General features: G+C 36.9%; 1 protein-coding gene across 1 annotated transcript in view; it reads left to right on the forward strand.

Annotated features, from left to right (window-relative positions):
- The window catches only part of DCC (DCC netrin 1 receptor), a 1,009,790-nt gene that overhangs the window by 879,080 nt on the left and 103,710 nt on the right, over nt 1-27,000 (forward strand). Inside the window, exons 16-18 of the mRNA XM_054583674.1 lie at nt 12,896-12,991; nt 18,415-18,647; nt 24,099-24,237. Of these exons, the coding sequence (XP_054439649.1) occupies nt 12,896-12,991; nt 18,415-18,647; nt 24,099-24,237 (468 nt within the window). The remainder of the gene's footprint in view (nt 1-12,895; nt 12,992-18,414; nt 18,648-24,098; nt 24,238-27,000) is intronic.

A 27,000-nucleotide genomic window follows, 5' to 3' on the forward strand; every position in this document is an offset into this window, starting at 1 on the left:
TTTCTAAAAACATTTGTTATATTTTTTTCCATTACCATTTATCCCTCTTATATTCCCCTCCCCCCAACAATCCCCACACTGTCATCCATGTCCACGAGTCCTTTTTCCCTTTTGCTCTATCCTTCCAACCCCTACCCTCCCACCGCACCTCTACCCATTGCTGTCATCCTGCTCTCTATGTATAAGTCTCTCTTTATTTTGCTGGTCCGTTCACTTTGTTCATTGGACTCCATATCCAAGTGAAATCATATGCTATTTATCTTTCTCTGACTGGCTTCATTCACTTAGCATAATGTTCTCCAGGTCCATCAATGCTATTACAAAGGGAAAGTTTTTTTTTTTTTTTTTACAGCTCAGTAGTATTCTATAGTGTAAATGCCTCGTAGTTGTTTTATCCACTGATGGACACTTGGGCTGCTTCCATATCTTGGCAATTGTAAATAACGCTGCAATGAACATAAGGGTGCTTATGTTCTTTTACATTAGTGTTCTGGGTTTCTTCAGATATATTTTCAGAAGGAAGATAACTGTGTCAAAATGCAGATCCATTTTTAATTTTTTGAGGTATCTCCATACTGCTTTCCACAGTGGCTGCACCGACCTGCACTCCCCTTTGAGATACCACCTCACACCTGTCAGAATGGCTATCCTCAAGAAATCAGAAAACAGGTGTTGGTGAAGATGTAGGAAAAGGAGTTTTTTAACTCTCTTACAGCTCCCCTCACATGCACACCAACACACAGACACAAACTCATTATTATGTTTCTCATGTTAGTAGAAATTTACCCTAAGTGAACATCAACACTGAAACCTCTGGATGAGAGCCATTTCATCCATTACCAAATTTAAGGGTTTTTGAAGGGATCAGTTCAGAAATCATAGCTGACAGGTAAAGGATGAAACCAAGAATATGTGAGTGTTCTAGTATTGAGTATTTGTTAAAACATCCATTAATCAGGTGTTATCCTTACCATTTATAATCATAAGCAAAAAAATGCAGCACATTGGAATGAGGCTTCTTGTTAAAATTATTCATTTGAGAATCAGTCAACCACAGAGTTCCCTGCCATCAAAAGGGCTGAAAGAACATTGGGTGATTGCTCAGGAAATTTATGAGATCAACATGAGTATCTTTCACATCTCACAATAGAAATACAGCAAATCCTTTGCTGACAAAACTATAGTCATCACAGATTTTATATCTCATGTTACAGAGGAAAAGCTTGTCTCAAGCAGATGACTTGTTTTTAATCACAGGAAGTTTCTTACAGGATAATCAATCACTTAGGGGAAAACTTTAAAGAGACATGGGTTGAATCCTGACTCTACCAGCTCTAAGCTGTTTGACATTGGCAAAAATATTTAATCTTTTTGAATGCCAAATTTTTACCTTTAATTCTCTCCTTTCAGCCAGTCATTTTAGTCATTCAGCATTTTTTAAAGTTTTTACTACCTGTCTGAAACAATGGTAGGCACTGGGAGTATTAAAAAAATAAAAATAAAAAAATGACACCTGCCTTCAGTGTGAGTATGAGTGAGGATACTCATGTCTCATGGATAGAATACACATTAAAGGAGAGAGCGTGTATAAATAACCATCATTGTTCTGAAACATCCTGATAATTATCTCATTCTTTTTTGGAAAAACCTTCCATGGATTTTCTCTTCTGATTCCCTCCAAAGGCCATGACTTTGGTAATAGACCCACTTATTTTAGCAAGACACATGGCCACCCAGCAAAAGGCAAGTTTCCTACATGGCCTTCTTTGCGACTGTGGAAGGCTGTGTGACTAAGTTCTGGCCAATGCAGTAAATGTGAAGGTGCATTCTTAGGCTCTGCCACTCACAGATCCATGAGCACATGTGAACACTCGGGGCCCTTTCCCCTTCTCTCTAGCTGGGAGATGGCATTTAATTAGACTCAGAGATGCAAGGGACAGATGGGCATAGCCAGAAGACCAATCAGCCCTGGTCAGTCAAATTGTCCCTTTCATTTCCTTTAAACTGCTGTATTTTGGTATTTTGGTATTATAGCAGTTTGGTCTGTATCCTAACTAATACAATATATTTGTGACAAACAGTTTATGCCATATTTGTTGTCTTGAAACCTGGAAAGGACAATACTTGATAACACTGAAAAATATATTTGATCCATCATTTAAACTATTACTGTATCATTTAACTCTCTCTCTAATTATACTTACCTATTTACTTTAATATTTTAAATTTGAGTTAAATTATCACAATAATTACAGTACAGAAAAAATTGCTTACACTCACATAGGAAACAAGTATCTTAGTCCCTGCTCATAGCCCTCCTACTTCAAGGAATGCCCAATAAAATAAAATTCTTGAACAACAAAATAATTAGAGCATGTTTGTTTGGGAATTAAACTCTTTATTACAGTTTTGTAATATTTTTAAATTTCTCTACTCTTAACGGCCTCCAGGTAGTTTTGTTATTTGATGAAGTCTACAAGTTGTATTTAGAAAAGTCCTACATATATTTCTGAGTTAATTTTTTGACTTGATCTTTGCATTTTGTAGAACACGTAAGGACTTTGTAAATACAGGGTCCAGCAGAAGTAATGCCTGCTTGAATGTGGTTGGTAGGGTAATAATATGGGTGTAATAACTTACAGTTTTAATTTGAACATTTCACCTAAAATGTCATATGGTGTGCTTGAGTGTGATATTGTTGTTATAGAACTACATGCTTATGATTTTATAATAAAAATGGGGGTGTTATTTATGCTGGGCCCTGTATAATGGGCTGAAGTAAATATAACCTATAAAAATGAGAATATCCCTTTCAGTACAACAGTATAGGTAGGACATAGAACACAGTATGATGCTTGGCCAACAGAATTTATAGAAACAATTGAGTACTGCCCTGTCTGAATATTTCCCTAAGTTGTTAAACTCATTATTCCAGTGATATTGCTGTTTACATTGTCTTTTGGAAATCTTCATTGAGAAAGTCTTCTAGAAAGTACAGCATATCCTTTTGAATTTCTTCATCAACAGAAAAATTTTAATTGGTGGCCTTGACCTAATAAATCAACCAACAGTGAGTCAAGACCAAGTATTATAAAATAACACAAACAACCAATTGTAAACCAACATTTCAGGTCAGAAAAGGTCTAAACATGGCAAGATTATATTTCTCCTACCAGCTGGTTTAAAATTTTGTTTCTCCCTTACATGATATATTCAAAACAGCCAGAAGCAAAACCTGAGACACTTCGATCTATAAATTATATTGATTTATAAAATTATACCTAACCCTATGTCATGCCAGTCCATGATTTCAAAGGGAATGGGGCTTATGAGTGTCAGGGGAGAGAGAGTAGGATGGTCAGAAGCCTGGTTGTACTTCCTTTCATGAGCAGCAAAGAGTCAGAGGAATGGCCATCCCACATCAGTGCACAGTGCACAGGGGAGCAGTCTGCTCATAGCTCCCACACTGGCGGTTCTGAAGGCTTTTAAGAGACAAACAGGAATCAAAGAGAAAGTTAAGGCACCTTCCAAAAAGAGAAAGTAAACAAAATTTTATTTAAATTTATAATGAATGGTTATAAGAAGTCAATGTAGGTCATAATAATAAGACAAATTCCGCTTATTAAATGTCAGTCCAGTATCTCGTTAATTAAAAGTATAATATCAACAGTAGATATTACCTTCAATAAAGGTATTACAATTCATATTTACAGATTTTTTTAAAAGAAAAAGATGAAACTTAGAAAAGTTAAGAAAATTGCTCAAGAATATATATCTTTTAAGTAGGCAAACTTGATTCTAATATAAATGTTTCTAATCCCAATGCCATGCCCTTTCCACTCTAAATTCTTACTGAATTTTATCTCCTTCCGGTGAAATCTGGCCTGAGAGGAAAACTTCTGTCCTTCCGAGCCTCTCTCCTCAATGCTCAGTGATTCTGACTGAGAGCTGGGGCCCTGTGAACCCAGCCATGTCCCACCCCGGCAGCGCTCTAGGTTGAGTTTGTACCCCTACATGCTCCTCTGACTACTTATCTTTTCCCAGGTTCTAGCTAAACAAGGACTTGGAGGAAGCGTAGCCTGGCCGCATGCTCTTCCCCCACAACTGGATAAGCTGCCATTATTTACTATTCCTTTTTCTTGCAATCTTTCAGCAGAATTTTCCAAATGTGGCAAGTTTGTTTATTAGCAAATTGTCCATTGAAATCTGAAAATATACCAGTAATGTTTTTTTTTTTATTTTGCTGGGACCAATAAGCCTAATTTGCTTCTTATTTCACTGACTTTCTCATACTGACAGCATTTTACTTTTCCCAGACATCCGCTATTACTATTAATGCTGACATTTGGTTGACTTTTAGCTCTGCTCATTTAAGTCCATTTCATTTTGTTTAATTTTTTCCTCTCCCTACTCACCTCAAGACAACCTCAAACGGTAACTAAAATACTAGTTGATTTTCTTGAGAACTTGGGTCAGGAGCTGTATTTGTTCATGAGTGAAAGACCTAATGCTGCTTTCCTTTCACCATTTATCATTGGTAGTTATTTTTGCTGGGTCCTTACTCTGACCTAATTATTCCAATTTCATTTCTTCATGTTTTATTAAAGCATGGGTTAAAAATTAATTCAATTTTATAGCCACCTTAGACTTATCATTAATTTAATGTCCCTCTCCATTATTAACAAAGTTATTTTCCATCTAGATATATTTTCTTGAGTTTAGTATATATTCAAATGAGCAAAAAAATCCAAATTTTAGAGCACAGAATTGAAAATCATGAGTACTCAAAGTCTTATCAGTTGAGGCAATCTATTGCCACGTGTGTAGAAATTAGTATGTGTATAAGAAATTGAATCAGATACAAAGCAAATGCTTTATTTTTACTTCAAGCATAATATATGTATTCAACTTATTAAATTATATTTCAGCCAAAGCTATAGAATCACAGTAGGTATCATAGTGAGTTATGTCAAATTTGAAGAGAAAAATACCCGCAGGAACCTTCACATTGAATCTGCTCCATCTGCCCTTGACATTGTCCACAAGCCTTTAGTAACTATGGCAACACCATGGGAGAGAAAGGTAAACAGAACTTCTATACAGGTGTGTGTCCTACACCACTGTCCAAATGTGGCTATTTAAACATGAAAATATTAAAATTAAATAAAATGAAAAAAATCAGTTCTTCAGTCATGCTACTCACATTTTCAGTGCCCTCTGCTTAACAGCCAGATGCGGCTACTGACTGCTGTATTGGATAGCATAGGTATGGAATATTCACATCATCCCAGAAAGTGCCAGGGGACAGCACTGTTTTATAACACTCTGTGGGTTACCACTTACTGGGACTTAGTCTGAAACAACAATATATAGAGAAATGACAACTATGATTTTAAGTAAATACACACATATATGCATGCAGGCTCCATGTCACCTGGGTGTTTGAGTCTCATCTATTTGACATACTGGGTGATTAAATGTCAGCATGCAGATAACAAAAGACATTGCCCAGATAAAGGCCGGAACCTGAGTAAATGTAGAAGCTGACAGATTGAGTCAGTGACTTTGATATACACACATGTACACACATACACGCACACACACACAAAATCTCAGACACTTGTTGAGTGAAAGACAGAATCAAAGTATAAAATCATAGTCACCATGACATACATTAGTACACCATGATGTTAGAAGGAAATTAAGTGGTATTTATGTGATGTTTATAATGCATTACTAAGAAGTAAAGAAATGTCCTTTTGTCCCTGCTTAAAGTGATGCATGAAGAACTGAAATTATTTGTGTCTTGTATCATATTTCTATTTGCTCACTTAAAGAGAATGTGATGCACTGGGACCTTGGACCATGATATCTTCTAAGATTTATTCTGCAGTGACCCACGGGTAGACTTGCGAGTATAGGACAGACCTGGCTTTGATTGAGCATTGCTACTTAGTGAGCTCCATGACCATCGCTGAGGCTGCGTTTTCTCACCCCTGGAGCAGAACAATCCTTGTACCTACTTCTTAGGGTCCCTGTGAAGACAAGAATGGAAGCGTTGGTATCTAGTGCAGCAAGTGCCCATAAATGAGGACTCTAGTCATTGTATTGTCTTCTGCTCTCTTCCCTCAGCACCTCTGTACTTATATTCATATCATTCTTTCTCTTTGCATCTTGTTTCTACTTCTTTGTTCTCTCCCCTTGTCCCTGAAACCCAAAGAACTGAGTAGAGAGGCAGGAAAGGGATGAGCCCAGGAGTCAAAGGAAAAGGAGAAAGGAGGTAGGACGAGAGGAAAGGATGGCAATCCTATGTAAAAATAAAGCATATGCTTCCTCTTTTAGTTCCTAACCAGAGCATTATATTTTATTTATGTTTTTGTTTTATTTTATCTCTTTATGCTAGGGAATCAGTTTGGCTTTTAAACCAAAGTAATGATTTGTTTGCTTGAATTAACTAAGTGATATACCTCCATTCACATCTTTTCCATCTTTCTTGGATTACATAGCTCTGAGGAATTAATTCCCCTAAAATTGCAATTTGAAACTTGTTCAAAGTGTTCTTCAACTCACCATCTCTTGTTCAGTAAAAGGTAAGTAGTACAGAGGATGTGGCTGCACTTTGGGAATTAGAATTCTCCCACTTACCTTTAAGAGGGCGATCATCATTCATCCATTCAATAAATATGTACTGAGTACTTACTGTATGCCAACCACTGGATTAAGGTAAGGAATAAACAAAATAGGGAGTGGAGGTCATTAACCAAGGGCCTAATTAGGCATCCAACAAATGTTACTACTGGGAGGCAGAGGGAGAGGAGGAGGAGGCACAGTGGATGTTGGGGTGGAGACTCCCATGGTCTCCAAGTCCTGATCCTACCTACCCTACATGAGGCCCCAGCCACCCTGAGCTGTTCACTTACATTTACTCATTCCACTCGTTCTCCTCAACTTTTCTTCATCGAAAGTCAGCAAAACTGCCATCTTCTCCACAAAGCCTCTCTGGTTACAGAACATTTTGCTGTATTTTTTTTAATTCTGACACATCTTCTAACTTAAAAGATACATCAAGGCAAGTTTAAAAAAAATCCTTAACATACCCTATAAAACATATAATTATATCTTATATACTGAAGATGCTCAATGACAGCTAATGAGTGAATGAACAAATGAATGAATGAAGAGTAGATGAATCTCACAATGCAAGTGAGAGGCAGAAATGTCACACAATCTCTTTGGATTCATATTTTTATGAACCTGTAGATATCAGAATGTACAGTATGGAGTCAAGAAAGCTAAGTTCCATGTTCAGATTGATTAGGGGCTTGCTATTTAACCTTTGCTAAGTAATTTATCCTTTCTAGTCTCATACATTCATCAATGCAACCAGTATTTGTTAAGCCCATACTGTCTGCCAAACACTGAAACATTTCTTATAAAATTAGTGTTTACCTGATTTCCTTCCTGATTTCACCTTCGTAGATTTTTTAAAATTACCTTAGTATTCCTTTGAATTCAAATACTTTCTCACATAGAATAGCTAAGTATCTAGTACCTGCAAGACTGATTAATGAGCAAGTCATGTTTTAAATCTGACCATTCCTTGAGCAGTGTTCCTAGGAGAAAAAAACATAATGGTGCTAGTTAGATTAGCTATTAATTAAATTTGTGAAGAAGTATATGTAATGAGGTAGAATTGAATATCACCTGTATTACTTAAGTTACATCATTCTCAAATATGAATTGTTTATTCTTTTAAGAGATCAATGCAATCAGCTGTATTTGCTACCCACTCATTACACTTAATTAAACAGTCTGGGTCCAGTGGGGTCAAAAGTGCCCAGGAACACTTACTATCTAAGAGCGATCCAGTGGCTTGTACTTCATGCATGTGGTAGCCCAGGTTCACTGCAAGGAGCAGGCATCTGCTTTAGGAAAACAGCTACCACTAGTCTCTAATTGACTTGTGGGCAGTGCGAACAGACAGGGCAGAAGATGCAGGGACAAGGAGACTAGGCCCTGGCAAGCACTTGGCATGAAGGGGGCCCCTGAGTGAAATACATACATAATCTGTAATGGATAAGGACTATAGACTGTCAGTCTGGCACATGCCAGTGACATTTAATTCATATAAAATATTAATTAAAATAATGATAGACCTCGCTGGATTTTGTTACTCAGCACAGCATCTTGGTCTAGCCCCAGAGGAGCTATCTGCAGGTTTCTTGATTCATTGCCTCCACCCCAAACAACCTCATCCATCTTACTACCTTCAGGCAAGTCTCAACATAAAGCTCTTAGAATAATGGGTCTCCGACCTACCAAGTTTCTGGGGAAAGAAAACCAAAAATCCTCCCTATTACTCATTCCGTGTCTTTACAGCCCCTATAATAAATAAAAGTGCATTTATTCCTTTTTTCCTCCCCCTAGCCACAAAGAAGATACTGGCCAGGAAGCATCTATTTTGGATGCTCAAAGAATTACTAAGTATTTTGTTAGCATATTTTATCTCAATTCAATGTATTCTATAATAAAGGCTAACCTTTATTATAACAATGATGAAAGTCTGATCGACAATTTGAAATCTGTGGAATCACTCAGAATATCCATAATTAAAAATAATTTCCATGGTCATCCACCAAACACCAGGTTATTTCAGTATGATTTCATTCACAGTGAGTTAAGATAAGAAAATGCTGCTGTACTTTATTTTTCAGAGGCAGCTGATACATTTTCAAGCCTATATATCTGCAACATTTTTAGCAAATCCAAAAAATAAATTTACCATCGTAATTGTCATTAAATGTATTTCTGAACAATGGTGTCTGAACATAATTAATGATTAATTCACTTGGAATTCATTATGGTAATATTAAATGTGTTTAACTCATTTGATGCTTCTATAGAGGGAGCAAATCTATGCAATTCTTTTGTGATTTACTGATTTTAAAGTTTAAGAGCTCTGAGCATGTGCAGGAAAATAGCTCCACATTGCTCTCTAGTGGTGTGTTAGTAAATGACACCCTCCTTTTGTAGGCGGAGAAAACCCTAGTTCTCCTTTTCTCCCCATTCACTCTCACAGCATATTTCCCCTCGATACACATTCATACATCAAATGTGATACCTCCATCACAGTATGAAAGAAGATCAAAGCAATATAGTCCTCGGTCCACCACTAATCAATAACTGACTAATAATTGTATAGTCGTTCAGGCTGATTCAGTATTGCATCCAACTTTATTGGGCCATGGAAAAGTCTTCCTCCTTTCTCAGTAGATAAATGCAGTATGACAAATGCACTATGCCAAGGCCAGAGAGAGCAGGTAGAGTATAAGAGCATAAATAAAAGCTCCTTGAAAAAGCTACAAGGGGTTATGGAGTTGTCCCAGGTCTCTTATTTCCTAGGTAGCTCTGTGTTAACTTTAGAAAGACATGAACTCACCTGAACCTCAAATTACTGACAACAGAAAAACACTGGACCAAAAGGTCTCCAAGACCCCTAGCTCTATGTGATATTCTTTTACCTGTTACAACTCCATTGCAAATCTGTTCACCTTTCCTAAGACTAAGCCATTACCACTTGTTATTTAAATTTAAGGTCAGTCTGCCCTAAGGTGTACAAAGCATAGTTCAGGCTTGCGGAATTTAGCAATCAGTGATAATTCATTTGTCTAACTCCTAGTAAATGATACAACTTTAGAGTCTTTGCTACAGTACGCTATACCATGGCCTGACCTCAAGGGGAAGAGGCTGCCATTACTCAGAGGACTAGAGACTTGACGGGTGTCCATATTAGCCAGAGTCAGTACTGAAATGAGAGCCACCTCACATTTACCGTGGGCATGCGACTAAGAAATGATGAACCCTGCATAGGGGCCAGACAGCAGATAGATGATGTGTGCGTGTTGGAATTCCAACCGAGACAAAAGTTCAAACCAGGAAGGGGAGCATGAACCAGTTAAGGTACGTCTTGTCTTTTAAATGAGAAGTATGGCCAAAGACAAAAAGCCTATAGTGTAGAAATACTGATGAGGCTTTTATAGAGTATCTTGTCTAAGGCCATTCTGACAAGTGTGAGGTGGTATCTCACTGCAGTTTTAATTTGCATCTCTCTGATGATTAGTGATAAAGGGATTAATGGAAGAAAAAAAAAAACCTCAGAGACAAAGAAAACAGTATGGTGATTACCATGGGGAAAAGGAAGTTGGGAGGGGGAAGAAGAGCACAAAAGTGGGATAAATAGTGACAGAAAAAGATTTAACTTTGGGTGGTAAACACACAATACAATATACAGATGATATATTATAGAATTGTACACTTGAAACCTATATAATTTTATTAACCAATGTCATCCCCAATAAATTCAACAAAAGTTTTAAAAATATCTTTATGGATTTATGCATTCCTATATATTTGTAGGTTTCAATTCATTGCAACTTCTTATATATGGAAGCTCAGATTGTCCTCAGATCTTTGGTCTGCAGGAGACTCTGCAAGTTGACTCCTAAATCCATTCATCATGAGCCCATTAGTCTTTGGCTGCTTCCTTTCTGCCTGGAATGCCAAGATGTTTCATGCTCAATTGATATGAGCCTGAATCAGATCAGACCAGAATCAACCTGTTCTCCAACAAGCCCTCATTTCTTGCAATGGGAAATATTTTTTTCAAAATCCAAGTCTGGGTGGTAGGGATGCTTGTTATTCAGTAAATTCTAGACTTTTTTGGTGGGTAGAACTAGAACAGAGATAGAATACCTTTTGAGTTTATAATCGGTTTTTATAATTAAATTTTTGGAACACAATACTTTACTTAACCTTTTCTACTTTAAATCTGTATGTCCTTTTGTCCACAGTAAGACCCTGGTCCTCAAGGACACAAGGAACGGTAGAATTAGAATGTTTTATGGTTCCACATTTGCTTTATCCAATATTACATTAGTCTCAGAATAACAACAATAATAGTTTCTCCAGAGACCATAGATAATACTTACTGAAACATTTTTGCATGTTATCTCCGTTGTCCCTTAATTTTGTCTACGGTTATAATATATCTTCAAAAATCAGAATATGTAGTCTTTAAAGCAAAAGTCCTCTCTTTCAACCCTCAGTTAGTCTTAGTTCACTAAAGTTATTGTTCACCAGTTAGCTCAATACCCGCCCCCCCGCCCCTGGTTATTTCAAATGCTTAAAACTCATTTTATAGTAGTTTCCAGGACCAAGAGAACAATATCCCTGATTACTTCCATGTTGGTAATAGTTGAGGTGTGGCCTTTGTATTTAAAATTAACTTTTGTTGAATATAAAATGCTTGAATCACACGTTCTCTCTTTGAATATTTCAAATAGATTATTCCAATTTCTTCTGGCATAAAGTGTTGCTGTCAAAAAGTCTGATCATTATATAATTTCCACCCTTATAAATCATGTATTATTTGTTTTGATACCTACAAGATTTATTTTAAGTAAGCAAACATTTCTTGGATTACATTTTTTAGTATTTTTTTCTGTCTTCCTTGTTTGGTTTGCCTCAAGGACAACTATTAATCGTATGTTAGACCTTTTCTAATATTTGCTGCTTTCTCCTGAATTATTTTTTACTCTTTCTTAATTTCTGCTTTTTGCTCCTTGTTTTATTTATTCATTCATCTAGATATGCTTTATTTCTAAAATTATTTTTTTACTTCTTGATTCTTTACTTTTATAATTCTTTAGTTAGGCCAATTTGTTTCTGAGTTTTTTCTAATTCTGATTTATCTCTTGCATATTTGACATTTTATTTTCTTAATGTTGTTTAGCTTATTTTTAAATAGTAAATTGCAGGTTTGATCTATTTTGGGTGGTATTTGTTATCCTTCTGTGTGTTGTGTATATGTGTACTTGTCTACAGGAATGATTCTCTCCTCATTTTATTTGTAAGAAATTTAACCTCAACAGATTTTTGTTGCTTCCTTTCAGATGCTTTGTTTCCCTGCATTCCCACAACTTCACATAGTTTTTCCAATCTCACAGAGCTTCTCTCCTTGCTTTTGGGCCGGGGTTCACATCTCAGCACACTAGAGCCTATGTATCTAATCTGTCCCAGGTTCTGTTCTTGGTTGGGAAAACCAACCAAGTGAGAAAAGCATCCCACTGCACTAAGAATGCTTTTCATATATTTGAAGTATTGTAAACAAACAAATCAAACACAAACATGTGACAGAGGCAGAGTGGTCTACAAAGCTACAATATTTACTATCTTGGCCCTTTACAGAAAAGTTGGCCAACCCCCAACACATGCTAAAAATTATGCTCCCTGTCCTTTCCAAGTTTTGTGACAATTCTTCTCTCCTTCTTTTCTCTAGATTTCCTCTTTCCTTTGTTTCTGTTGCTTCTGTCCTGTTCAAATTTTAAACCTATTTCCAGCCCTGTGTCCTCGGTGTGAGCCTTGGCAGGGGAAGGAAACATTGCAGGTTAATTTCAGGAATTGCATTTACTGTCCTCCCACTGGTATGCTGCACTTTATGGTGTTACCTGATAGTGATCAAGTTATCATGTTTTCAGGTTTGATGCTTCCCTCTGATTTCTCTCACATAGAAGCTGATAACATGCAGGTCATAAGATAGTTGCTGATTTGTCTGTTATCTGCTTGTGGTGTAGGAATTGAGAATATACTTCAGCACCCAGTTTGGTTGAAAATGATCAAATGCTTTTGCCTTTCAAGTCATTCTGCCTCTTTTTACGTGAAGATTCAGGAAGCTCTAAAACCTAGATTCCACCAATGCCACCTTCTTCCCAGAATCAAACTCACTCATTTTTAATCTACAATTAACTTAGCAGAGTACATTAAATTTGATTTATCCTGAGTATTTCAGCACACTAAATAAATCAACATGTTCATATTTTTTCTGTTTTTTCTCCAGAGTCAAGTTCCCATTATGTAATCTCCCTAAAAGCATTCAATAATGCAGGAGAAGGAGTCCCTCTCTATGAAAGTGCCACCACCAGATCTGTAACAGGTAAGCTGAGGTAGTTAATCCTGTTGTAAGAAGCAGTCAGTGTTAAAGTCATGGCAAAAAAGTAAATAAAACACCAAAAATGTACGTAGTCATGTTCTGCGCCTTCCATGTGTGTATATGCATACACAAACTTTATTATTTTGGGGGTTTTCAAATTGAAGTAAGAGAAATTCAGTCTATAAATTGGTATATGGACTTAGAGACACAGAGGTCCCATTCTCTCTCTTCTCCAAGTAGCTTCGTATCTTGGTACCCTGATACCACTCTTCGTTCTCCTGAGCAGCTTGTCAGAAATCAATGCAATTTCGGCAAGAGGGTCTCTGCTCAGAGGCTGTCAAATGGCTGAAGGAACACTTGCTTCTCTGTAGAGGGTCCTTCAAGCTAATGTGACAAGGATGAACAGCCTCCTGGGGCTAGATGGGACCGGGCCCAGTCACACAAGTGGCTTCTTCCTGAGTTGGGCCTACAGCTTACTTAATGGTGTCAGGGGCCTCCGGACATGAAAAGGATTGGCTGCTTCGGGGGTGTAACCTCTAGAAATTCTTGTGTGAGGGACTCTACAGGCAGCACTTGAGAGAACATGCACTCAAAGAACTGAGGAAAGGATGGGTAGGAAAGTGTGATCCAAGCCATCTATGAGACTATTTGTGAGCAAGGCCAGACTTCTTTAAACACAGAATAAGTGATACCTCTGTGGTCTGTTCAGACACTGCAGAGTCACATGACCACCTCTAATAGTCTTATGTCTGAATCTGAAAGCAGAATCCAAGATTTTCACCTCTTTAATGACTAGTTTGATCCCAACCTCTTTCAAAACCCACAACCTTCAGACCTCAGAGAATTTATCAGCTATTTTTACCATAATGAGAATAAAGGATCTAAGAGCAGGATTGGATAGTGAGCACCAGAGGATATGGGGAATTACAGAATGCCTGAATATGATGTCCTGACAAGTAAGTAGGATTATATAACATAAAATAAATAGTGGAATCCTGTCACTTCTTCTATCACCTGAATTTATGTGAGCTTTGTACAGTTTGTTTCCACACTTACAAACTCCATTCATAGACCTTTTGGAGAAAATGCAGTTGTTATGTGGATTCACAGTTGTTATACGATTGTTTCCAGCGCATAACATCATTTTACTGATTCCACATTTTCTAGTAAGGTGAAGTTGTTCTTCCAGAGTCTCCTTGGCTTCTTGGCCATTGGTTTCAAGGTCTGTAATCTGCCTAAAGTGGTAAGCAGAACTCAGTGTATATGTCAATATATGCAGTTATCTGTAGAGACAGTATGTATCTTTCATTGTGTTATCAAGGAGGCTCGTGACTCCACAAAAAAAAAAAAAAAAGGTAAATAATAAATATTTTTGAATTATATAAATTCAGAGATAAATACCAACAAACAGCCTTCCTTGAAGTTTGAGGGATGCATTTTGGAACTGAGACTCCAAAAGACTCAATAAATCATGAAAAATATGCTATTCTAAAATTCAGAAATAACAGGATTGAATTATTAACATTTCTTGAAGAATTGCTACCTTTCAAACCTTAGTATTAAATGTGTTATCTCTAAATATAGAGAGATGAGGCAATAGAGGTCCAGAGTGTAAAACTCAAGAAAACCTGACGGGTAGGTATCTGGGATTTTCACTTACCCTTGTTCTCTTGCTCTGCCAGCAGCATGTCTTTTGAGAGAGAGCAGCCCACTTTGTCTGTGCCTGGGCTTCCCATAATTTTCATGTAATGAGTCATCTCCTTCCTGCCTGGAGGAAAAGACACCGACCAGCTACTCACTGATGTGGTGACTTTGAGCTTGTGACTAGCCCACACAAAATTGGGCTATGGCTAGGAAGCATAACTAAAGCACACAAAGAAGGTCACTTAGGTGACCAAAAATTAAATTTTTGAGCAGCAAGTAGTAGTAATAGAGATAGCAGAGTTCAGATTAACTGAAGAGAAGTTGCACATAAGGAACCAATTCAGACACTGTTAACTTTGTTTCCCTTAGCATCAGCTGTCAGTCTTTAATTCTCAGCAGGTGGTATTCCCTGTGATCCATAAGACATTTATCTCCTGATATGAATCTAATCCTAATGGATCTGAGAACTGAAATGCTACCAAACAATGGAAATTGTGTGAGGAATTTTCTTATTGAAGAAAAGTCTGTAAGGCTTTGAAGAAGAATGAATAAAACCGACCCTTTCTGAAAGGAGAGCCTACACTTGTCCTGGATGTGGCAGACTTACTGTGTTTCCATACCTCATGGAAAATAAAGGCCAAGTAAACAGAATCAAAGGTTAAGATTCTGGGAAAAACTCTATCAATAAAAGTGCTGTAGTGCCCCATACAAGGCATTCTTTGTCTCTGAGATTCTGAGGAGTATTCCCATAAGCAATCTTGGAAGACGCCAATATAAAGGAAATAAAAAACAGAGGCAATAAATGCTTCAGGCTAGAGTAAGTATCAGGCTCTGGTGTTTTCCACACGTGTGTGCTCATGGATGTCAGCAAGCTGTGGAGCCCCATTTCATCTGAGCACATCAGTGTGAGAACTAACGGAAGCGTCATCAGGTCAGATGGGTGGGTTGAGTTTCATTTTGGCTATAAAGCCTATGATTTCTTCTTGTTGCAAGGATGAGGCAGTTTGAGTCTGGAGAAGGGAAGGGGGCAGGGGAATAATGAAGTGTGTTATTTGAATTTGTTTTTTCTCCACTGTTTTATCAAAGTCTAAATGAAGTACAACCCAGATGTCAAATTGTGTTATCTTTTTAAAAGTTCTTTTTGAATGTAAATATATTGACTGAAAAATTCATAGGCTCTTGCCAAAACATCTATAAGGAGATGAATAGGTTTCTCTTCTTAGCAGAAAGTTTGAGGCTATATTTTGTCATTTTTAATTTTTTTAAATTTATTTTTCAGTCTTTTGAATATAACCAGTGAAAATCAATGGCATATAAGGTACCCAGGACTATTTTAAAAAACTGAAAAGAAGTTGTTTAGCAACAAAAGGATGTTTTTAATTCAACTACTCAGTTTGTGTCCTGAGAGAAAAAGATAATTTGCAATATATTTAGCATATATGAATTTAGAGCAGTACTTGCTATCCACTAGAATATTCTGCATTGTTGGAAAAGCTCTATACCTGTACTATACAATACAGTGGGCACCGGGCTCATGTGATCACTAAGCACTTGCAATTGGCTAGTGTAACAGAAGTTAATTTTAAATTGTATTTAATTTTAATTAATTTAAATTTAAATTGTTCCTGTAGCTAGTGGCTATTGTATTAGACAATGCAGCTGTAAAGGAGGTAGCAAGTAGAATGACAACCCATGCTTGAAAAAAAATCCCTAAAATAGTCAAAAAAATTGTACAAGTTTAGAAAATCTTGAATTATATAAATCCATAGATAAGTGTGATCTAAGAGCTGCATTGCTTGGAACTTGAGGGACGCATTCTGGAACTGAGGCTTCAAGAAACTCAGAAAAAAAAAATCATGAAAAATATACTCTTCTAACACTCAAAAATAGCAGAACTGAGTGTTAACATTTCTTGAAGTAGAATCACTACTTTTCAAAACCTTATCTATGGTATCTGCAAAAGGCTACAGAGTTAAGGTAGGTTTACCAACAAAATTAGATTAAAGGATCAGCAAATAGGGTAAGTTATTAATAGAGCCTGGTCAAAAAGCAGTTTGTAACTTAGAGTAGGCCTCCTGCGTGAACAGTAGCATCCTTCTCGGATAGTCAGCTAAGAAGAGAAACGAGGAAAGTGAGGCCACACCCACCGCAGTCTGGACAACAGCAGCTCCTACTGATGCACCAACCCGAGTCCTGAGGGGACCCTCTGGGAGGCTGCGATGTCCCCACCATCACTGCATAAATCTATTTGACGCCGAAGGAGCCCTTAACAGAAGACACATCAAAGAACGTAAAGAAAACCTGGGCTCTGTCATTAAATTTTAAACACACATTTTTCTTTCTCCCTTTTCTTTTTCCTTTCCTTTTGTGGTTTTTGCTTTTGGGTTTTATATTTTGCTCCAAAGACCACAGCCCAGTAAACTACTAAATAATTCATTGGAAAACAGAGGGATGAGAAGGAGCTAGCTATGCATTTGAAATGCATTGGACAAAGTGAAGTCATCATCAAAACCAGCCAGTGGCTGCTGCGCTTGGAACTAGCCTGTTTAAAAACACAAATTCTGTATGTACATGCTGCAGATACCTGGCATTCTAGTAGCATCATATGCCCAGCCTGAGAGCTTGCATTGTTTTGTTTTGTTTTGTTTTTGTAAGTGAGAACATACAGTATACGATTGAAAGGTAAAATATTAAAAATTGAAATGTCTTAGTTTTAAAATAAAAGGCTCAAAATTGGATTCCTACTATCACCAGAAAACAAGCTCCTCTGATTCTGATAGGCCCAGCATAAAAATAAGTACAAGATTTTTCTAATTTTATAAAACTATACACGTCATTCTGGGGATTCTGATAATATCATTGATCAAAGTATGTATGTACCTCAGCACCATACACATGGCAGTTCATTCTGCTTCCCCACCCAGTAATATAAAGTCTTTCCATGGAACTTGAATTTTTAGAATGAGGACTATAGAAGATGCTTTAAAAGGCTAAAAACTTAGTTGACTCTGTGAGAATGTGGGTAAAATGGACACTTCTATACTTTCTCTAAGGATTTTAGTCTAAGAAAACCTGCTACACCAAGTGCTACCTGAAATCTAATTATCAGACTTATCAGTGAATAGTGTGGACCCTGGACTTGGTCAGCCTCGTTTTGTGCAATCACAGCCACAGACAGCTTGCTGTAGACCTCAGGGCCCTTTGGTCTTCTTGTTTGTTTCTTGCCCAAACAGTATGTATGTAGACATAACTAAGCAGTAATAAAAGCAATAGGGAAACAAAATCAAGTTAGAAGTGAAGAAAACAAACAAATGCCTACCAACAACAAAACAACAGGTATTAGATAGGCTTGAATTTCTTTTGCAGGAGGAAATAAACCAGACACTCCTTTTAATCATGTTATTTAAAATTATTTGGTTATAAATATGAAACTTTCTATACTATATCTTTGAAGAAGTAATGTACAACATTAGAAGAAGAAGAAATAGACTTTTAAAATATATAACTAGAAGTGACATCCAAATTGATAAAAAAAGAAAAAAAGGAAAAGACCACCTCAAGGAAATAAGCAAATGAGAGAAAACAGTTTTTTAATATAACAATATTGTTTCTGAGTTTTCCGATTGAATTAATTGTATTTTTTTCTGTTCTTCTCATGTTCCCTTTCATCATTATTGCCATGCATTTAACTCATTGTGATGTGTTACCACTGATATTTATTTTTTAACTCTTTTATTTACATATTTATTTGTTTGTTTCATTTGACGGGTTTTTAAACCCAGATCCCACTGACCCAGTTGATTATTATCCTTTGCTTGATGATTTCCCCACCTCGGTCCCAGATGTCTCCACCCCCATGCTCCCACCAGTAGGTGTTCAGGCTGTGGCTCTTACCCATGATGCCGTGAGGGTCAGCTGGGCAGACAACTCTGTCCCTAAGAACCAAAAAACATCCGAAGTGCGACTTTACACTGTCCGGTGGAGGACCAGCTTTTCTGCAAATGCAAAATACAAGGTGAAGTTCTAATTGATAGTATGAAATTTTACATGAATTGTCATTTGTTCAATGCATTGTTTTATATGCTTTCTGGACTGTCATGAAACATTTTGCTGCAGTGACACTAAATGGAAAAAATGTAGCATTTTAATAGCTTGGTAGCTCAAATTAGCACAGGGACAATTATGTCTCAGGAAACAATGCTAAGGCAAGGTAGAAAAACATCAAGAGATGCAAAATGATATTTGAATTCCACCAGATGCTGAGTTTGTAGAAATAATTTGATAGATAAATCATTCTTTTTTTTTTTAATTAATTTATTTACTTTTTAAATACATTTGTCTCTGCCTTCCCCCCCCCTCTTTCCCTTGCCCCCTCCCACCTTCCCTCCCTCAGCTCTTCCCCTTTGGTTTTGTCCATGAGTCCTTGCTATATGTTCCTTGACTTTCCCCTTCCCTTCCCTTTCCCTGCCCCCCCCCCTTCCCTCTTGTCTCTGTTGATTTCTTTTCCTTTCAGTGTTGCTGGTCATATTTGCCTTGCTTCTTTGCATTGTTGGTTAGGTTCCGCTTATAGGTGAGATCATATGGTATTTGTCTTTCGCCCCCCTGGCTTATTTCGCTTAGCATGATGCTCTCCAGTTCCATCCATGCTGTCGCAAAGTTTAGTACTTCTTTTTTTCTTTCTGCTGCATAGTATTCCATTGTGTATATGTACTATAATTTTTTGATCCAGTCATCTACTGATGGGCATTTAGGTTGCTTCCAACACTTGGCTATTGTCAATTGTGCTGCTATGAACATTGGGGTGCATAGGTTCTTTTGTATTGGCGTTTTGGTGTTCTCAGGGTATAGTCCCAGCAGGGGAATCGCTGGATCAAAAGGCAGTTCCATTTTCAGCTTTCTGAGGAAATTCCACACTGCTTTCCATAGTGGCTGCACCAGTCTGCATTCCCACCAACAGTGGACTAGGGTTCCCTTTTCTCCACAGCCTCGCCAGCACCTGTTGTTTGTGGATCTGTTTATGATAGATAAATCATTCTGTGTAAAGGAATGCCATCTTTCTTTGAAAACAGGAGAGCTCTACATTAATTTTCTGGATGGATTTTGGGTTTTGTTTTGGTTTTTTTTTTTTCATTTTGAATCTAGATTGACACCAAAGGCAACCCTATTAATGTTACCTAGGACTTCCCTATCTTACAGTGAATATGACTGTGCATACGTAAATGGAAGATTTTTGTAACATCCTTGGAAAGCACTCTAAGCCATTACCACCTGCTTTCTCTGTTTAGCTTTGAAACACCCTCATGAAATAAGGAAAACCCACAATGTACACTCCCCTTTAAATAACATAAATTAGACAAGGCCCCTAATCCCTGTCCTATTATTCAGTCATCTCACAACTCCCCTGAGAGCTCCTTAGAGATACATATTTCAGGCATTGAGTTTAATAATCTCAAACCTCTATCAACCAGCCACAGGAATTGCAACAAATTGTTCTTGTATACTGAGACAATTTTGTTGCCACCTAAGTCTGCCACACTGTAAGGATATACAAATGATACACAAACGTAGACAAAAATGAGAAGATCGACAGGTGATTATCCAGCACCTACTATGTTCCCAGAACCATGCAGTTAGACATTGTGTGGTTGTTGTTACTTAACCTATTATTTATGATTTTGGAATGAGTAATACACTTGGCTCCACAGATAGACTCCAAAGAATTCACATGCTATTCAAATGAGATAATATATAAAAATACACAAAAAGACATGTAAAATATAAAGCTCATAAGATGGTGACTTGGGATGAATAAGGTAGCTTTGAAAACAAGAGAACAAATGTTACCCAACAACCAAGTAAACAGTAACTCACCTCTGGCACTGCAGTTTCTTATGGCCCTTCTCTTTACCACTCTACTCTGGTCACTCTCAGGGAAAATTTGGAGGTCCTGAAACTGCCCAATGTTCTAGCCATCAAACTGTCATCTTGCTTAATCCAGCCTCCAGCCAGTGGTCATAGGAGGATGGAAATATCTTTAGGGAATTTCTGATTGTAAAGACCCTGGAGATAAAGCAAAATCAATAGTTTTATAAGTCAGCCTTTTTTCATGTAGTCATGCTCACTCTGCTTCTAGTCAATTTTAATGCTTAAGTGGTTAAAATTCACATTTCATCATAAATCAGTTTTTAGTCAAAACCATTTTTTAAAAAGTTTTCTTTGCTATTACCACCATGCTTGCAGGTATTTGGAACAACTCTCCAGGCAAGTCCAAAAAATATCATTGCTATAAGGTATTATTGTAAGTATCCTATCCATCTCCTTAGAGTATGAGATGTAAGACTCGACAGAACTGTAAATGAAGATAACATTATCAGATAAGACAATCAGTGACACATATGACTGCATTTTTAAAAAAATGTCTCTATATACAGATTGCCCAATTCTAATATTACTTTAAAATGACTACTGTAAAAATTTTATGTCTATAATCACTATACTTTGTTACATTCATTTCACACAAATAAAAGGCCACAGGCACTTTTCCAGTATGTGAATTGTCCTGAAGGACAATAGTTGTTCTCTGCAGAACAGCCTGAGTTCTAAAATTCCTTCGGTGAGGCATTTTACCTCAGTTGAATAGTTAACACAGCAAACACAGAACTATTGAGTTTCAGAAAGAATTTCTGGAAAGCCAGGCCCAACTCAAAAACTATGCCCTGTAAGAAGAGGCTGATTTCTCTCTTGGATTCAAGTTTGGAAATAGAAATAAGACTTTCACTGTTTCTCTCACGGTCGTCTTCCCTGACCCAAGTCTTCCCGTTCCTGACACTCAATTTTCCTTCGCATACAGTCCACATCCACACCCTGAGAAGAAGAGTTAAAAAGAAAGGGTTGGGTAATTTGCTGAGCAAGGAGAAATGGAGAACACATCCGGTCTACTAGAAAGACATACAATGAATTTAAATTTTACAAATAATGGTAATAGAATCCTCTGGTTTTGCATGTGGGACTTTTCAAACCACTGCCATAGCTATTATTTCATCTCACTCTCCATTACAGCTTTATCAGGTAGGCAGGGCATATACAAGACAGAGGGGGAAAATACATGTATGAATTCAAATGACCCGGGCTCAAGAGTTGGCTTCACCATGTCCTGTCATGTCTCTTAACTCAGTCTCATTTTTGTCATCTGTATGACTTGGATATTGCACCCACTATAAAAAGAGTAAGTAAGATTCTTCATAGTTAAATATGTATGTAGATGTGTTTATGAACATATGGGTAGGCTATGTAACTTGATAAAAATTCTCCATTAAACTAGAGCTGGAACTCAAGGTGAGCTGACAGCATTACCCACAGTCTCCTCACAGGACTACCTTTCCATGTAGTTCATTTAGTCTCAAATCAAGCCATAATCCAGACTCATTTGATTGTCCAAAATTCTGTATTGATTTTCTTTATCAAATGAAGGAATAGTCTATAATTTCTTTTCTACTGAAGCCATTAATCACATGAGTTCTTATGTGAATTTCCATTCCAAATATATTCCTTGACTACTGGCTAGTGCTTCCCAGGTGTAGCATGGGTGTTACAGAAGATGCCAAGTTGTGCAAGACCATCTCTACTCTCAAGATGTTAACAACTCAAAGTGGAATTTAACACATGCCTAAAATGATATAGCATATTAGACAATACATGAAATACTGTAGCTAACATTGCTTTAATACTTACTCTGGACCAGATGCTATGTTTTACTTGACTTATTTTACACTTTAAATAATGCCATGAGGTCAATGCTATAATTATGTCTGTTTTATAGAGGAGGAAACTGAGGCTCAGATAGGTAGTACCTGGGTTTTCTATGATCACAAGATAAGAGGTCATGATTTCCCAAAGCACTTCTAAGCTAATGATTTAGGATGAGCAGGAAATTTCCATAAGTTTCTTGAGAAAACTCAGTGAATGCAAGTGTGTCATTCTAGACCACAAGTAAGGACAGTATCACTTAGTGGCCTTCTGAATGCCAGTGGGGTCCAGGGTCAAAAAGACTAATTTTGTGAAATGTGACCCTTCCCCTTAGCTGAAACAATTCTTATGGTCCCATCTCTCCCCTCATTTTCCTCTCCGAGACTTAGAGGCATTCATGATGATAGTGAAGGAGAGCAAGTTTGGAAGTTATACGTCACTTGCCCATTTCGTGTTTTATCTGATAATATTCCATCTTCTTGTGTCTACAAAGTATACTTCATTTAGTTAGGGTACACATCTTGACAGCTATTTTTAAGAAGAGCTTCTGATAGATATTTATGAGGTTATCATTTTAATGGGATGGATGGCTGCATCATCAAAATGTTATTTGAACATTTAAATATTTATTTGGCTTTTCAATGAAATGTAGGATGTTCAAAGCTATGATCTAAGAAGTATTCATAGTAGAGTAAAAAATATATACCACACTAGAGTAGTAAGGGAAGAGATAATGGAATAGGTGGGCAAAGAGCTGTCCTTGGTTTTCTAGACATAGATATATGATAAACATAATAAATGTAAAAGTCAAAGAAAATATTTAACTTTGGAAGCTCAAGATATAAATACCAAATGTAAATTGATATATATATAAGGTGTAAATAGTCTTAAACTTGCCTGATCATATGAAAAATGTGAATTAACCTAGAAGATCAACCTGCTTTTTTCTTCATTACCATTTTGATCTTTTGAGTAAGCAATAAAGACAGATAATTTAATTTCAACTAAAATATCTTTAACCTATTATTTAAAAGACAAAAAATAGATTCAGAAGACAAATAATCTTAACACTAATGTAATGCATTAATATTTATTCAATTTGCAGTTCCCTTCCTGATCAGATGTTTCAGTGACCTCACTTAAATGTGTATTTAATGTGAAGTGTGCACAAAAAAAGAAAACCACATGACACAACATTGCTCTTGTCCATTTTCTTTATAATAGCCACACAGACTCTTGAATCATTAAAAATTTGCACCATAAAAACTTTTTGCAAAAATCATAAGCAGAACTCTAAAAGCTTAATTTTATTACCAGTGGAAAATAATCATAATCATCTATATAAAATGTGTAACACTAAAAACTGAACAAAATTTCGATGATTACAAATAAATTGAAGTTAAAGTCCGTGCAGAGAAACTTAAAGGTGGAGGTGACAGAAGGAAGCAGAACGGTCTTGTCGCAATGGTCATTGCCTCACTTGGGAACATTTGTCAGCCAGCTGCCCCTTTAAACAGCACAACACCTTGTTTTGTCGATGATATTTTGGATGTCCTATCAGCCAGTATAAACCAGGTGACAGAAAGGAAGCAAAGTCGGTGCTGTGCCCTAGCTCTCTAGACTCCTGTTTTGTTGGCTTATTTGAAAGTCGCTTTACATCTTGATTTACCAAGCTGATAGAGTTCATTGTTTTCTCTTTGCTTATTTCCCACTGGTATAGTCAGAAGACACAACAGCTCTGAGTTACACAGCAACAGGCCTCAAACCAAATACAATGTACGAGTTCTCAGTCATGGTAACGAAAAACAGAAGGTCGAGCACGTGGAGCATGACTGCACATGCCACCACATATGAAGCAGGTATGTGAAAAAATGCTAGCTTCAAAATTTCTGCTTCCGATAATTGGTAATGGTGTTCCCCAAGTTCTGTGGAAATTGAAACATAGTGCATTTTGATATCTAAATTATACTTTATCTTATATAGAATATCTTATATTTCATAGTTCTTAGCACTTTTATATCTAATATTATCCTCCCTATTCTAGAAAAGAAGAAATCAAATCCCTAATGGATTAAGTAATCTGGTTTTATTCTGGCATTAACTCAGGGGATCTGAATAGAAATTCTTTTAATGTGTTTGCATAAAGGTGTAAATCTATGCATTGAACTCTCTGTGTCCAAATCATTTGTGTCATTGATCAACATCCATGGTAGGCATTTACTTTTTTGGAAAGAAGTTAGATACAAAATAAAACACTGCATTATAACAATAGTCTGGTGGATTCTTACCCCAAATAACCTCAGCTAGATGTGGAAGGCAGTTTCTGTGTGGTCATGCTCATTCTTTGGAAATAAGAGAACACAATGGAAAACCTTCATCCAATTTGAAATAGTTCAAATCTAGGGTAAAAGCAATTCACTGTACATTTTACCAGTCACTTTTTCTATGGATCATAAATGTTGAGTTTATAACATTAACAGACATGCAGCGTACTTGGCATTCATAGTTCACAGGGATCCAACATCTGAAGAATGCAGGGTTTAACATGCTTTTTGATTGGTTTTGTGGTATTATAGCATACATTTTTTTAATATTATGTTAAAACTCTCCTTTGGGTAAGTTGAATTTCTATTAAAACTTCTCCCATGGCCTGGCAATGCTAATTTTTACTTTTGCCCATCTTGTTAACTCAGAGAGTTCATTGCATTTTTAGATTTTTGCGGACACTTTTTTCTATAAGAAGTTTTCTAGTTCATCTGATTTAATTTCAACATCCTTTGCTTCTCTTTTACATGTTTACATATATTAATTCTTTCTCCTAGAATTCTTCCCTGAAAGCTAATGTTCACATCTTCTTTTGAAGACTAGGACAAGCTGAATGAGTTACGTTCCATGGGGAGAATAAAAACCATGCTCTTTCTTTTTGCCTAAAATGAGATGGAGTTAAATATAAACCACTAAGACATCTGGTCTTCCCTGAGTGAAAAGAGAATGAGTAGTAATTTCCTCTTAAAGCACGCAAATTCATTCATTTTTACCTTTCGTAAGCATAAAATGCACACCAACATCTGACTTGATAAATGTACCCTACTGATTTCTCATCAACTGCCTAACCTTGTAGGGACACCAATGGTGAGCCCAGTTGCTGGCAAAAAGATATTAACTTTTACAAATGTGGTTTGGAGGAAGGGTGATTGTCAAAACAGATAATGATCTGGACAAAGGTGTAAATAGCATGTGGATGAGATCTCTGGGTGATGATGAGAAGCAAGAAGTAATTCACAAGTGTCTGCTGGTTTTATAATGTGAGGAGGAAATGAAGTGAATGAAATGACTTTAGGGTCTGCTTCTAATTCTGCAATAGCATAATGACTGGACGGGCTGCATTGTTAGGCACTTGAGCTGAAATTGCTCACCATAAAGACAAGGGTGGCAGGCAGACTCTTGAAATAAAACATTTCATTCAGCTCAGGTGATAAATACTTAATTTTACTCTAGTTAGCTTAAGTAAAATAAAAATAACTGGAAGGGCGCCTGAAACAATGGGTGTTGAGATGGGACAGAAACCAGAGGTATTCCCAGGTGTGAGAGAGGACGCATGATTGGACTGTTGTTCAAGGTGTTGCCATCGCCATGGTTTGGCTTGATATGTTTTCCTTCCTTCTATTAACATTCAGTTTCCCAGAGAGAGAGAGAGTCCCACAGGTAAAGAAAGAATGGATGTAGGCCCTGAAGTTCACAGGACACAGAGGAGGGCTGGTTCCCAAAGAAGAGAGCTGAGTGCTTATCTAAACGAAGGAAGAAGGGATAAGATGCTGGACAGTCCACACGGCAAATGTCCAACACAATTTCCATGGCTGGAAATCTTCTAAACTTTGAATGTTTCCTTCTACTCATGCACTTAAAAAATCAAGCACAGGAAGAAATGAAAACCAAGCAAACCATAGGGCAGTGCTTGTCCAGTCAACTGAGATATTAAATCATGAGTTTCCAATAATGTTCATAATTGTTTATAATTGTCATAAATGTTTATAATTGTTTATAATGTTCATAAATGTTTATAATTGTCAGGTCCTGAGATAGAGACTTGGTATAAGAAGTAAAGAAAATACAGCTTATATCTCTGAGAGAATTATAATCTAATAGAGGAGAAAAATATTTTTAGGAAACTGAAGTAACACGAGAAATATAACCACAGAATTCTGGGCAAGCTGAAATCAGAGTACATTTATCTAAGCATAAATTCTGTCTGGAGAAATAAGGGGAGGTTTAGCAAAAGAAATAATGATTGAACTATGGCCTGGATGGATCATCAGGTACCCATTCCAGAGACTTCTGAAGGAAGGGAACAGAGTGTGCAAAAATGCACAAGCAGGTATCATAAAGATGTCATCCAGCCCAGAGACACCTAGGAGTGGTCCAGAATGACTGGAGCACAGTATTCATGCACAACAAAGGGAAATGAGCTGCAAAAGGAAGGGGGGTAATAAGTCCTGCAGGGCCCGATAATTTATTGTTATAAATTATAATTTATTGTTATTTATTTAGATGTATAATTTATTGTTATTTATTTAGATTTAAGCCAAAGAGGAAGGGTAGTCAAGGGAGAATTTCTAAAAGAT

Source organism: Pteronotus mesoamericanus, unplaced genomic scaffold, assembly GCF_021234165.1.
Source record: "Pteronotus mesoamericanus isolate MK-2021 breed Mesoamerican mustached bat unplaced genomic scaffold, CSHL_Meso_final contig_74, whole genome shotgun sequence".
Classification (NCBI taxonomy): Eukaryota; Metazoa; Chordata; class Mammalia; order Chiroptera; family Mormoopidae; genus Pteronotus; species Pteronotus mesoamericanus.